Source organism: Anguilla anguilla, chromosome 9 (genome assembly GCF_013347855.1).
Source record: "Anguilla anguilla isolate fAngAng1 chromosome 9, fAngAng1.pri, whole genome shotgun sequence".
NCBI classification, from domain to species: domain Eukaryota; kingdom Metazoa; phylum Chordata; class Actinopteri; order Anguilliformes; family Anguillidae; genus Anguilla; species Anguilla anguilla.
The window spans coordinates 12,633,018-12,647,507 of NC_049209.1; the positions used below are offsets into that span (position 1 = coordinate 12,633,018).

General features: G+C 42.1%; 1 protein-coding gene across 3 annotated transcripts in view; it reads right to left on the minus strand.

Moving 5' to 3' along the window:
- stard8 (StAR-related lipid transfer (START) domain containing 8) overlaps nucleotides 1-14,490 on the minus strand; it is a 54,360-nt gene that overhangs the window by 18,533 nt on the left and 21,337 nt on the right. Inside the window, exon 1 of one of the 3 annotated variants that reach the window (XM_035434364.1) lies at nucleotides 11,785-12,083. The exons of the other annotated variants lie outside the window; for them this stretch is intronic. Within the exon in view, the coding sequence (XP_035290255.1) occupies nucleotides 11,785-11,827 (43 nt within the window). The 5' untranslated portion in view covers nucleotides 11,828-12,083. Of the gene's footprint in view, nucleotides 1-11,784; nucleotides 12,084-14,490 lie in introns of those variants that run through there. 3 annotated transcript variants of the gene reach the window in all.

Genomic DNA, 14,490 nt, shown 5'->3' on the forward strand with positions numbered 1-14,490 from the left:
AGCACAGGGAAAGTGCCAGAAGGAAGTCCCCCATTGGTGCAGCGATTCAATAACAGCACAACCATCCTTACTCTGCCAGGAAATAGCATTGCAGGTTATTACTCCACCAGGAAATAAAACTAACAGTACAAGTGATTGACGGTGCTGTTCTGACAGACTCAGAGGACAATAATCTGGCAGGCAAGGCGTGAGGGATGTGGAGAGATGCTACAACGGAGCCGCACAGGGGCCCTGGGAAGGGAAATTCAGGAAGTACTGAATGAGGAGGAGGACCTCCAATCTTTAACCCCTTCACGCAAGACCGAATGGGCTAACCTCAGACATTCAGTGCTCCTGCAACCAAGCTATGAATGGAAACAAACTCTGTATTATAGCTTTATTAGTAGACGATACACAATAGCTAACTGCACCAAATATGCAGTTTCTGAGCGCCACCATAGTCGTGCAGTTCGTCCATTCGACAAACACCCCCTGCCCAGTCTCATCTGCAACAAGCCTGGCACTTCGGGCAATAGCATCTATCTGGGAGTTCATAAAAGTATTCTTTCACCACCGAAATTAGCATTCTGTCATAGCAACAAGATAAAGTCAACAATAGCCCGAAGGTATGTAAATACAGTGGTGAAAAATGCTGCTCACTTAACAGCAAAATAAACAAGAGTAATTCTTGTGTATGCCATGTCATTCTACTACCAATAGCCTATATGTGATTAAATATGAAATAAATTTACAATCTTACCATTTCCATGTAAAGATTTCAATAATTTTGCTCATCAGCATGGCTAAACCAAATTCTCACCATAGCATTACTGTCACATTAACAGTAGTAATGTTAACAGTTAGTACTTTAACTGAAATTAATGAAAACCATAGTGTTTGAGGGCATTTTGGATATCAGGCACCTATGACTTTAAAGCCCTTAACCTATGTTTAGAATTTGTGTGTGATCGTGCTATCTTCCAAATCATTCAGATAACATCATGCTTTATCTGTAACTGAGACCATTAGAGCAAAAATCATTTTAGTCTACAGGTTGCTTTTTCATTCTGTTTATTCTCTGTGTTGCTGGTACAACTTGATGCGAAAAGTGCCGTAAAAATTTTCATTTTCATCTGGCCAAAGTAAAAAATAAATAAATAAAAAAGGGCCCTAACACAAAAAAAAGGATGAAGTGCCCCAACACAATATGTGAAATCTGTCTGGGCAGCAGAATTGAATAACCTGTTAACAGATACAATACAGTTTAATAAATAGCACGAACAATTCTCAGAAGTGCATTTTGGGTGCAACCCCACCCAAACAAATACACACAGAGTCAACCACTACAAATAAATTTGAAACACTGAGGGTGGTGTTAGTGTAGTGGCTCGCAGTGGCCTGCACAGTAAAATGTCCAGTGTTTAATTCAGCTCTAGAAACTCTGGAATGTCGGACCAAATGTTATCTGTTAAGAGTTGAATTAACACTGGACATAGTGCCTTGTGCTATTCTCTGATCTGGGCATTTTACATACTGTAGTGTAAGCCTTCATAGCTTATAGCATTCATAGGTTTACCGTGAAGCTAGAAAATCACCAACATTTGATGGAGGGATATATCATTCTATTGTATTCTTATCGTACAAAATGTGGGGTATTTGTATCTATACTCACTATACTCATCACTTAGGGCATGAAAAATACTCATTCAAATTTACTGTGTGCTGACATGTGCTCGATGAACACAAATTTTCCCTGAGTGATCATAAATGCTAACATTTGTAAAATGGCATCCCATCCCCATGCAACAGAAGATTACAAACTGCAGGATACAGAAAAACGCACAAGAGTGAATGATGGCATATTATACAGGTTAAGTACTTTCCTCAAGGGCATAACGGCAGTGGAATCGAACTTCAGATTTTGCAGACTTGTGGTCAAGGAGTTTATGATCCAGGACATGTAGCCTATAGCTTTGCCTGTTTTATATGTGAAATCTCTCAGTATTTCATTTCAAACTAAAGGAGAACAACTTTATTTTTGAATTTTCACCATTAAAATATGAATATAAACTAATCTAAGCTCATATTGTAAATGGTAACAAGTGTCCTGCTTCATTTAAGCCATTTTCCAAGTCTCGGTGCTGCTCACGTCTGACACTATAAAACCTTTAATAGTTTTAACACTACCTAAACAGGTGAGGATTGGCCAGATTTGCAAAGGGGTTAAATATTTGTACTTTTACATTGTTAGAAGAGAAAAACATGACCGGATATCTATATCACAGCCCACAGGAAGAGACCTGTACCAGGGGCAATTACATTTCAGATGGAATAAAGTACAGAGCTGACATATTGAGTCCAGGTAAGGGCTGAAGCTTCTCAGGGCAGTTGATGTAAAGTGAACAGCACCCAGATCACAAACTAAACCAATTTCAGACAGGAAACGTACGTTATGAATTGAACAGGAAAGTGACAAGGTTACCTGCAATGAGTGCAGAAAATGCACACAAGAAAGAACACAGGCTGAAATGTCGACACCTCCACTCCCACTCCTGAAGCCACTGAAATTCTTACCAGGCTCAATTTCTGTGGGTTAAAGTAGCTATTCTGCAGAATCATGTCAGACATTGAAGGTCTCAAAGGTGACAAGCAGGAAATAATGCTTTAATTAAGGGCAGTATCACCCTCATTGCGCTTTGTCGGCTACTAGGTTGTTCCTACTGAGTGTGAAATGAGACTCATTTTGAAATGGCCCTGTTAAAGGTCATTAATCAGACAGTTTTGTTAAACAACCAAAGCACATTCTCACATTTTTTTGTGATATCACAGCTGTTATCGTACCCAATTATACTGAAGCCTGTAAGTTGAGTCAGTAAATAGGCATAATGTTTTATGTCACCCTCACCCTATTGGAAAATGTAAAAAAAAAAAAAAAAACAAGACCAGGTCAAAACCTAGTATATGGCTGGACCTAACACAAGTGATCCAGCCGACCAATGGTGTAACTTCATCACTCACTCAGTCACTCACTCAGTCACATACATTCGCGTTTATAGGGCTGGCCCCACTGTTGTGGTCCAGCCAAAAAAAGATGAAAAATAAATCAAAGGAACTGAATGGTCAAAACTTTCTTCTCTGTCTTCCTACATAGCTTTTCACAAAGCTGACAATAGTCCATCTGTGGGTCTACATCCTAGCACATATAGCGAGGTGAAGCGGAAGTCCCATTGAACGGCATTTCCAGTATACTGCTACATGCTATGCTAGCGCATTTCATCATAGATGGCAATAGCGACAACTTCATACAAGCACATGAAGCATTGTTCTGCAACCACAAAATTACAAGGCTCCACATAATCAGCAAACGATCGATACGCTGCTTTTCATTACTTTTTAAAACATCTTGTATTCCTTCATATTCAGCATATAGCAATATATATTAACCTTGAAACACATAGGCCTACTTCGAACCCAGATTTAAACACTAAGTAGTTTTCTTATATTTAGCTTTAGCTGCTTTATTAGTAGGCTATATAAGGGGGGGTATACCGGAAGTATCGTTCCCGAAACTGGTCTGCTTCACCTCCCTACAAGGTTAGATCAGTTACAATGGGGTAGAATGCTAAAATGCTTTAAGAATCTGCGGTAGTCTGTTAAACAGTAAGAATTCTAGGACGTTCTGTCAATCTAGTAAGTGCACACTCTAGTAAGTGCTCACTACTAAGTGCTTTGTCTATCACAGCAAAGTAGATTAAATATAATGGTGTTTGGACTAACAGCTATAACTCAGGCAGTTGCCAGATATTTCAAATGATTTCTGTGTCTCGTGTAATTAATTAACTCAATTAACAAGCAATAAAGGTGAATAAGGCTTGGAACAGAATCTATGTCAGTGCACCTTTTCACACAAGAACACAAGCTTAATAAACTTCTCACCCCCCAGTTTTCCAATCAAAGCAGCTCTTGGCACATTGTCATTAGGTACAGACAGAAAGCAATTATTATGGACACATTCAACAGAAAGAAAAACAGCACTAAGGCTAGCCGGCTGGCCTGTTCTGATCAATGAGAACAGCTGTACCCTACACGTGGCAGGACTGCTACTGCAACCGCAACCGCGAAGTTTTCTCAAACAATCCATTACAGACAGTAATAATAACCAACACTCCCACTTTTATATATACTGTGCTGTCCCTCCAAAATGAATAAACAAAGTGAGAATGCTATTTCATATCAAATTTGGCTCACAACATATCTCAAAATTAAATAGGGCTATGGCCTCAATAGCCCAGCCCAAATACACAATGCAATCTTACATGTTCCCAATTTTTTTGGTTGGTATTCAAACAGGATAATGCTAACATGCAACATTACACTCGGCCAGCACATGCCAAAAGCTGTAAGACCAGAAGCAGCGTGGTGCGGAAGCTGAGCCAGACAGTCTAGCCGGAGGCAGGGCGTTTTCACCATAACAGACCTTTTTTTTTATCCCTGGTGGCCAATTTGCTAGTTTCCATTTCTCCTTGCAGCATCTTCCCCTCCTCATCTTCCTCTTAATCCCACAATGCTTTGAAACCAAGATGTCCAGACAAGGGGTAGACTAGCCTATATCTTCCCAAATCTCACCTGAGCCCCGTAACTATGCACAGCCCAATGCAGAGCAAATCAGAGGGCCTCTCCAAAGCTCAGTAAATACAGCAGACCAGAAACGCAACTACAGCGTGATTTACGCGTGTTGCTGCCCTGTTGCTTAAATGAGTGACTTAAGGTGGAAACACAGAAACGCACCGAGAGGGCTGTTTGAATTGAAGGATGAAAGAAGTCAGGAGCACAGAAATACAAATTAGTGGACACAAAGACGGCACACCCACAGGAAGCAGCGTGGGCACCGCATGCTCAGAGTCAAACGCTAAACCAAGAGCCGGAACGCTCATTGACAGCAGGTAACGAGCAGCCAAGAAACTGGGGGGGGGGGAATCTACGCTGGCAACCTAGGACACATCATTCAGAGGGTGGGCTGAATAAAAGCACCAGACAAAGCATGACAAAAAAAAGTAATCAGAACCACTTTTCAACCCTTACACAAGCAACGGACAACAATGCAAGCTGTTTACAAAGTGTACAAAATAATAAACTTATCATGGCAGTGGAATTTTCATCAGCCTTTTTTATAGCGTGCAGTCAGTAACAGAGGCTTACATTAAATGTAAACTTTCACCTTCAGTTGGAGCACAGAAGAAACCCCCTCATATGCGAACAGTACGGAATGCAAAATGGCCAAACTGCGACTTCAATGCCGTGTTTCGAGCCAGCAAAACCGCTACATCTTTATCTGCAGAAAAAGTGAGTCTGCCAGGGCGGAACTTTTTCGAGCCTCTTACCAATCCTAACACTGTGAAAACATCAAGTACAACTGAGCGAGCTGGCATCTTGGCTGAACTCATAAACTGAGAGTGTGTGTTTGCTGTCGGAGCAGGCATGGGCTTCCGAGAACTTCACTGTCCTCTACTTTCATCCTTCGAGAGCGCCGCGTGTTTAAACGTGGCGATGTTATGACCGCAATTTCTGGGGGGGAGGGGGTCTGGTGCGGTGGGGGATTTCCCTCTCAGCCCACACCCACGAATATCTTTTTGCCCTTTCACCATGCCCTCCAGGGAGGCCTCTCAATATGGAAACCATGTTACAACTATTAAAATGTCATTAACCCGACTGAGTAGGAAGGAAGGGGAATTCTCAGTGTAAGACCTCACTATAGGAAAATGACCATTTTTACTATATTGTGTAACACGGGTCACTTCGGCCTTCGGTCGAAGAGAGAGGCAAGAAGGAAAGCTTAGCTAACATAAGCTGAGGGAGCACCTCTTTCCTTATTCTAAAGAGCATATTTGCATGTACTGAAGAGGGTTATCTGATGTCCTACTGTGTGGAAATATTTTGCATATATTATCAATTTCAACTTAAATGTATAGGGCACCTGCAGTTCTGATCAAAAAATAACTGTATTCATTAAAGTGAAGATACTGTAAAGACACAAAAGTAAATATTGAAGTGACTAAAAAATTGACTTTTTTTTTTTAAATATATAGGCTTTTGAATTGGCCATTTATGTGGTTACATACTCCAAAGGGGGGGGGGGGGGAGTATTATTATTATTATTATTATTGTTGTTATTATTATTTATCTTGTTCCACAAAAGTGTGGACCAGGAATGCATATCCATGATCTGGGGAAAAGGTTATAGATCATGGAAAGGAGGTAAGGGTGGTGTATCCACCACATTCAGCCAACTTCCATTTCCTCAAACTGGTGGTGCACAGTACTTTGTGGAACAGGGACTTCTGTTTTTTGTGGAGACATCAAGAGGACCGTGACATTTAGAGAAAATGGAGGTTTCTCTAGGCTATTGTTCTTCACTTAAAAATGGTGGTCTAAACTCTGAATAGAATTTCACTTCCCACAAACCAATCATTTGTTTATTTAAAAACTCCTTCTCAGAACACATTGTTTGATGCTTCTGTTTAAAGTACTTATCTGAGACAAGTATGACTCTTTATTAAATGTGATGTCAAGCAGTCAAGGTGGATTCAGCCAGAAGGAAATTAACAATGGGGACACATAAGCCACCTCCAGCTTGCCGCTGGCACAATCAATGCAACCCACCTCAACAGATCAATCCATGACCCAGACAGTGAGATGTAGGCTAGTTACTGTGTGGACCATAGAGGATTACAGTCCAAGCACTAACAGCCCAAACTGAATTGAAAATATCAGTATTCTAAGGTGATTCCAACAACGAAACCTCTCATAACCCAGTCTAAATGATCCATAAATAGCCTCATCTAAATTCATTAGGATACATTATCCTTATCGAAACAGTAATAACGGATAAGCTAATCTCAAGAATAATACTATCTTAATACGTATCCAGGTTCCAACATACATTTTGGAATTAGAAAGATTTCATGTAGACCATTATGCTCATGTTATCCTAATGAAAGTAATTTTGGATAAGAGCATCTGCAAAATAATTGCAACATAATATCATATAAAACCATAATTCCTCTGTCACTTAGAATTGATAAAAGGTCCTTGGAAGACACACGCATAAAGATAATTACTACCCTCACCAAGGAAGTTATTTAATGAAATGTATCCGTTTGCCTGTCCGGCTCACAGACACACCTGGAAAAGTATTGGCTGGATTGCAAATACAATTTCAGTGCAGATTCATGGGGCTTTGGAGGAGATCTGCAGTCTACTGAGGACATTCTTTAAAGTTAATCATTTGACAATTACATGTAATTTAGTTACAAAAAGATTTAAAAGAAACCGGGATTCTAACAAGATGTAACCAAAAAAAACAGTTAGCATTTTCCCACAGTATAGTCGGACCATTTATTTGTGACTTGGTGACAGCCACTGTCTACCACAATTATACCATCATTTACCTTTCCACCATTTTCCAACAGATGCATTTTGGCGAGTAGTAACCAAACAAAATCGGTCATGAAAAGATTAGGCCTATGTTCAGTTGCACACCTCAAAACCATGATAGCCTATATACAGTAATATGCATGTACACTCCAATTTTATTTTAGACATTATATAGGCCTATACATTTTATATATTTAATTCTGCCCATGTTTTGAAGAGGGGTGATTTCAAGATTTAGCTAATGCCTATATCTAGAGAGGGGGACTTTTTATTTTGGTATGTGTTAAAATGTACACACAAAACTCCTGAAGTAGTCTGAAGTGCATGTGAAAATACAATTATCCTGCAGCTGTGCATTCAATCTGAACTGATGTGGTGACAAATAAAAAAACACTGAGGAGCCCTGACTGCAGAATTGGCAAGCAAAAAGAAACTGGGCTCAGTCTGTAAAGATGTTAATTATGAACAATGCCTGGATACACATATCTGGCCTGAGCTGGGCTGCATGGACTGTAAGTCCAGGTACATATGAAGGTAATAAGTCTGACGTCTTCCATCACAGGCTCCAAGCGGAACACACATCATCAAACCACAGAGAGATCCACAGGATTCAAGTGTAAGCCCCCTGTTACACTTTGAAACCTTGAACTTAAATCTTGTGTATCCTAGAGTGCATTAGAAAACTACACAATGCCCTACAGGGGCGGTGCATTGCCCAAGGCACATATGGGAGGGATTTAGTTGGTGGGGACAGCAGTATTAATTGCTTGAGTGACTCCTGTTGGTGGTCCAGGTGCCTGTGGCTTGCTCTCTGCACACATGTATGATTGGGTCTGCTCTGCCTCCACTCTGTGCATTCGTGGCTTGTGGCTTGTGGCTGTGGTGCCTGACTCTGCTTGTTTTGAAGGAAAAATGCAAGTTGTCTTCACTCTCCTGAGCCAATGGCAGGGGTTGTATATGAGCACGCTTGTACATAGCCTGCGAAAACTGTACATTATCCAGTTCCTTCTCAAGCTTTGCATTTTGCCCACCTCAAATGTTTGTATTTGGATTTATTAGTAAAGTATGGAATACAATAAAATTATATCATCATCTACATCAGCTACTACAATGACTCCCATCCTGCTCCCTTTTATTGAGATTTAGCAATCTTTACTTGCTACTCTAGCATGCTAGGCCACGCAGGAAGGTCATTTGTCTGGTCTTTGGCCTTCAAGCAGACTTGCCTTAGAGCAAGTGCAGGGCCACCAGCTGGCTTTCCCTCTCATGCAACAGCTGCTGTCGGTTATCTCACCATCCAACAACCTCAGTGAACCCCAACCCCCTACTGCAGGCTGGCTCAGTGGGTTCGACCCCAGCCTTGGACCCCTGTACTGTCCCCCTGTACCACCAGCAGGCTGGCTGAGTGGCTTAGACTTCAGCCAGGCACTGTCGCCCCTGTACCACCAGCAAGCTGGCTCAGTGGGTTCAACCCTGGCCGTAGCCCCCTGTTCTGGCCCCCTGTACCACCAGCAGGCTGGCCCAGTGGCTTAGCCTCCAGCCTGGCATTGTCGCCCCTGTACCACCAGCAGGCTGGCTCAGTGGGTTAGACTCCAGCCGTAGCCCCCTGTTCTGGTCCCCTGTACCACCAACAGGCTGGCTCAGTGGGTTCAACCCCAGCCTTGGCCCCCTGTACTGGCCCTCCTACCACCAGCAGGCTGGTTCGGTGGGTTAGACTACAGCCAGGCACTGTCGCCTCCGCACCACCAGCAGGCTGGCTCGGTGGCTTAGCCCCCCGCCAGGCACTGTCACCCCAGTATCAGAAAGCTACCTGACACATGTCCTAGTCATTCAAATCACTACCCAAGCTAACAGATTGCACAAAATAAAGGGAAAGAAACTCTCCAACCCTAATTAGATGCAAAAGGAAATTAAGATCTGACATGCAGATATGCTCACTGCTGCACGCACATTATAAGGGTACACTGGGATTCAGTGTAGATCCATCGACCAGATGAATGTTGGCAAATCATAGCCTACTACTCGCAGCAGAAGAGCCATGTATTTCCTTTTGATGAGAAATGGATTTCAAAATTGAACAATAAGTGAGGTAAACGTGTAACACAAGTATATAAATGCCAGGGAATTCCTGATTTAAGATTTCTTCCGGGGAAGATGGGCTTCAGTCGATATTTCCAATAGCTCTGTACATGTTTCGTCGTGCTTTTTTCCACTTAGTAAAACCCGGGCCGAGAATTTCCAGTTTGAGGAAGTGAGTAACAATGAGTTTTAGAAGTTCCCCCTCTGACACCCCCCCGAGGGACTGCATGTAAGGTGAGGCCTGTTTATTTTAGTGTTGTTGTGTCTGTATGTAAATGCAGCCATGTTATTGAGGGTGTGGCCACAGGGTGGGGGTGCCGTTTGAACTCCCCAGCTGACAAACAGATGGTCGGCCAATGCAGGGCTGGGACGGGTAAGGGGGGACGTATGTTAATGACATACAGGAAAGCCCTAACACCAGGGGGGACTGTTGACGCTGAGGGAGATGTTTATAAGACAGTGTTTCCTGTTGAGTTCTGCATATTTTACGACTGAATGTTTTGCTCATTCCCATTACCGTTCACACGCCAAGGACAGCAACAGACTGAGTGTTCCCTCCTTACTTCGAGGGACAGGCGTTCTAATTGTGGCTCTGCTTCCTTTAGAACCCCTCTGCAGCACAGAGGCCCCCAGAAGCCCCTTGCGCTACAGCCTGTCATTCCAGACAGGACAGGACAGCCCTCAATGTCTGCCTGTGGTTAATGGAAAAGATGAGCGTAGCCTGACTGTGCCTCGCCTTACAATTTCAAAGGGTTTCTGGGCAGCTGCAATGTGTTTTTTTTCCTCCTGAGTTTTGAGCCGTGGTTCAGTGCTCCTCTCTTTCTACAGACCACTTTTATATCTTGCTTTCCATTTTGCCGATTCCAGAACATCATCCGTGTTAAAAAGAGACTCCCAGGTTTCCCTTCTGTGCATCATGCCACATGGAAAAATCTAATACTCTCATGCTAAACTCGTAAAGTGTAAGTTTAGGCTTTACGCAGAGAACAGAACACCATGTCACTAACTGGGCAGCATTAGGCAACTCTATATGGGGGAGCAAATTTAACTCAACACCCCCCTCCCCCCAGGAGCAAAGCCCTGGCCACCCATTGCTCTTTCCACCCCACATATAATAATGAATAATGTGCTTTGTTCACGTTGGCTGTATGGGTGCCACTGTCTCACACCGGCCATCCAATGGGATTCCGGCCCTGCCACAATATGGACCACTGACATCTGCGAGTTCAAAACCACACCCCCACAGTTATACTGCACATTATTATTCAATCAAAACGCCTGCTAGACTGAGCCTGTGCGGTCACAACGGAGAGCAAGGCAGCAGCGCAGGTCAAAGGCCACCGGTTCTCGGTACAGCTGATGACTTAAACATTAGCTAGGGCTCTGTGTCACAAAGTACCAGCACCGCTGGATACAAAGGCGGCCAGTATTCTGATGTCATGGGGAGAGGACAAAATGGCACCAAATTCCACATACCAAGCCAGCTACTATGCAGCAGAGCAGTAAACCAGTCTTTAACAAGGTAGAGAAGATTACCTCAGTTGGATTTGCCCTATCGTGTACTGAAGCATGGAAGTGTACCATCCGTTCAAATTGTCAAGCAGTGCAAGCACAACTTAATCACTCAACTTCTTGATCTTGTCTTTCACAATTTACCATATTTAATCCAAATTTGTATAAGACACAATTTAAGTTTGATTTTGCAGTGCAGTTCTATTTGACTGTGGATTTTCAGAAAATAAAAAGTGTAGGCTAATACTAGCCATGAACATTCAATGCTTGTAAAATTATTAATTGAACTAACATACATAATATACTTCATACATTCACATTTGTGAATTAGACTACATTACACATAACTTATTGTATCTTTCATCTAAGTACTTCTAGGCAATACCATATTTTCAGTATATCCTAAAACATAATATTATTACAAGTAGCTGATCATTACTTTAACTCATTTGACAAATTCACACACACACACACACACACACATATAAAATATATATAATTACACTGCTGATAGTTTACAAATAATATTGAAAGATTACCCTGAAAATGTTTTCCCTCAGGCAAATATGTATCATTCAACATGCATGACAGGGGGTAAAAAGGTTGTAAAGTTCTCATATGAATGTTATATGAATACAAAACAAGAATGTAAAAAGGCCTGAGTCTGCATGTGAAGTGCTGAGTAACTGAAAAAAAAACATTCTTTTAGAAAACAAAGCTAAGAGTTTAGTTTATTTTTGTATACTCACTGAAAACTGGTCTTGTATAGGACGGACTTACCATTTCTGCCAAGCAGCATATCAAACGTATCCTGACTGCTCATTGAAAATGAGGCACTGAAGCCCAGGTCAACAAAAAGACCGCCCTGGTGGAGCCCAAAACTTCACCGATGCCAAGACAGGACACAGGCCAAAAAATAAGTCCATAGGAAAAGTCCTCAGGTCCTCAGACTGGAATGTTTCCCAGCGAGAAATGGATAACCAAACTCCTGAACAGAACTCTCTGAGGGGCTGTAGTTGCCCTCCTTTGCAAGGGATACTGTACCAGCGTAATAAAACCTGCCCTTCCTGACCCCATTCATGCTGGAGACCATCTGGTTCCTTGAGAACAAATGTCCCAGACACACCCCCGCCCACAAGGCCGTACCACTTCATCTAGAGCAGGGGTGTCAAACTCAAGTCTTGGAGGGTCTCAGTGCTTGCAAGTTTTTTCCTTTCTTTCAATCAACAACCAATTAATTTCTGCTCAAAGCAGCTGACAACTGAAAACAGCAGACGCCACGGTCATTCAGACCTGCAGGCAGTGTGGGCTGGTCCTCTTTTAGAGGCCAAAGCTACCTGGTTTTCAGCTTTTGTCTCTCCAATAATGCAGTCCAGTTTACCGAAAATGCAGTAGACATTGAAAATGCTGGAATGGCTGATAACTCGGATATGATTGCAGTGTATCTGCCTGTAACACACATGCAGTGAGCTCCATAATGCTTTGGGACAAAGGCTTTATTTTGTTCTCTTCTTGATTTGGCTCTGTACTCCACAACTTTAAATACAACTACATTTTAATACATTTTGGCTTCACTGTGCCGAAATAACCACAGCTTTTATACATAGCCCCCAGTTCAAGGCACCATAGCATTTGTGACAAGTGGCTTCACAGGTGTTTCTGAAAGTCAAGTGTGTTCAATTGCTTCTTTGGTGCAGATACAAGAGAGCATTCGGTATCTAGTCTTGATACTCAGCTTTTGATTGCATTTTCAATCTGTTATTGGTGTTTGTCAGCATAAAGACCAGAGCTGTGCCAACGAAAGTCAAGGAAGCCAGTATGAGGCTCAGAAATAAGAAAAAACAATCAGAGACATAGGCCAATTGAACTCAAACTAATCAGAAATATCCAAGAAGCAACCAAATAATATAGTGTCCTGAAATGGGGGGCTATGTATAAAAGCTGCTGTTTCTACATGGTGAAACATGTATTCATGTATTAAAATGTCCTTTAAAATAAAATCAGAGAATCTGCACTTTAACCACGCGTGATCTTTTTTTAAAATTACAAATCTAAAATTATGGAGTATAGAGCCAGTATCAAAATACCCTTTAATAAAATCAAAGAATCCGCACTTTAACCACATGTGAATTGTTTAATTACAAATCTAAAATTATGGAGTACAGAGCCAAATTAAGAAAAATAATCTGGCTTTGTCCCAAACGTTATGGAGCTTACTGTGCAAATGTACACACACACACACACACACACACACACACACAGAACAGCATTCATAAATTTGAGGCATTTAGCTGATGCTCTTATACAGAGGGACTTACAATGAGTGCAAATGAAGAAAAGGCCTAGATTCGGAAATCGCCAACATCCTTGGATCGCTTAATGAGAAGTACAATGGTTAGGCCATAACAACCTGGAAAGAGGTAGGCCTAATCCTCAGTCACCAGAACTGGTATGTGGAAGGGAAGGTAGGAAAAGGATCTTTTTGTGATAGAGGAATATAGATTTAATATCCTTTCAAATTGATGAGACAGATATGCTATTGCACCTCTGCTTTCTTTCTCACCATCTCCCTGCCTCAGTTTCTCCTTTGCGAGCTGCAAGCAGTGAAGGCCCAGACTACGACAACCCATCTTCAGGAAAATAAAGTCAGCTTTGCGTGTCCAGCCCCATGGAGCCCCCTTATGGACAGCACACCAGGGGTACCTCGCTAATCGCTGTCTGAGCTGCAGATAACTAAAACAAGCCATCGGCAGGCCCCGTTCCTAATCTTACGTCTGGGAATTCGATAAGAATCCAATGCAGCCACACCCATTCATCCCCCAGCATGACAGACCCAGGCCTTATGCCAGGGATTGCTATTTTTTTCTTCCTCAGGGTTTGCTTTGGGCTGAGCTCTGAAAGCTCGGAAGTCTGAAAGTGCATTTATTCACTGTTTAAGTTGTACAATCACACATATGTTCTTAACTGAACATTCTAATGCTGATGAAACCATCACTACTGGTAAGTGCCTTGTAGCTGTACATTTGCTCGAAATGAACAATCAAATCAAAAAAATTGGAGTTGGAACTCAAAATTACCCCCCCCCCCCCCCTTGAGTACGTCTGACAGCCACTCCCTTGTGTTGTGAGGAGAAGATCCAGGGTAACTTGTGTGTGGTTTTGGGAACCCAATTCTGAGCTGTACCAGAAACACAGTACTGAGTAAAGGGTGCAGGGTTATCTTCCTATCCAGAGGACATACAATTCCTGTAATAACACAATTGTCATGGGCATACGACCATCAAAGAGGTTTGACAAGTAGGCTAAAGAGGGAAATAAAAGGCAAAGGGAGAAGCTGTTCACGTGCTGTAAAGCATTTGGAGCATTTATGTTTTGCGGGGGAAATACAAGTGAAATCCATTTGAAACATCTTTTTTTCTTCTTTCTTTTTAATACCTCATTGAAACAAAACTCAACCACCCCCACCCCTGGAAAAAAGAAAACAAAT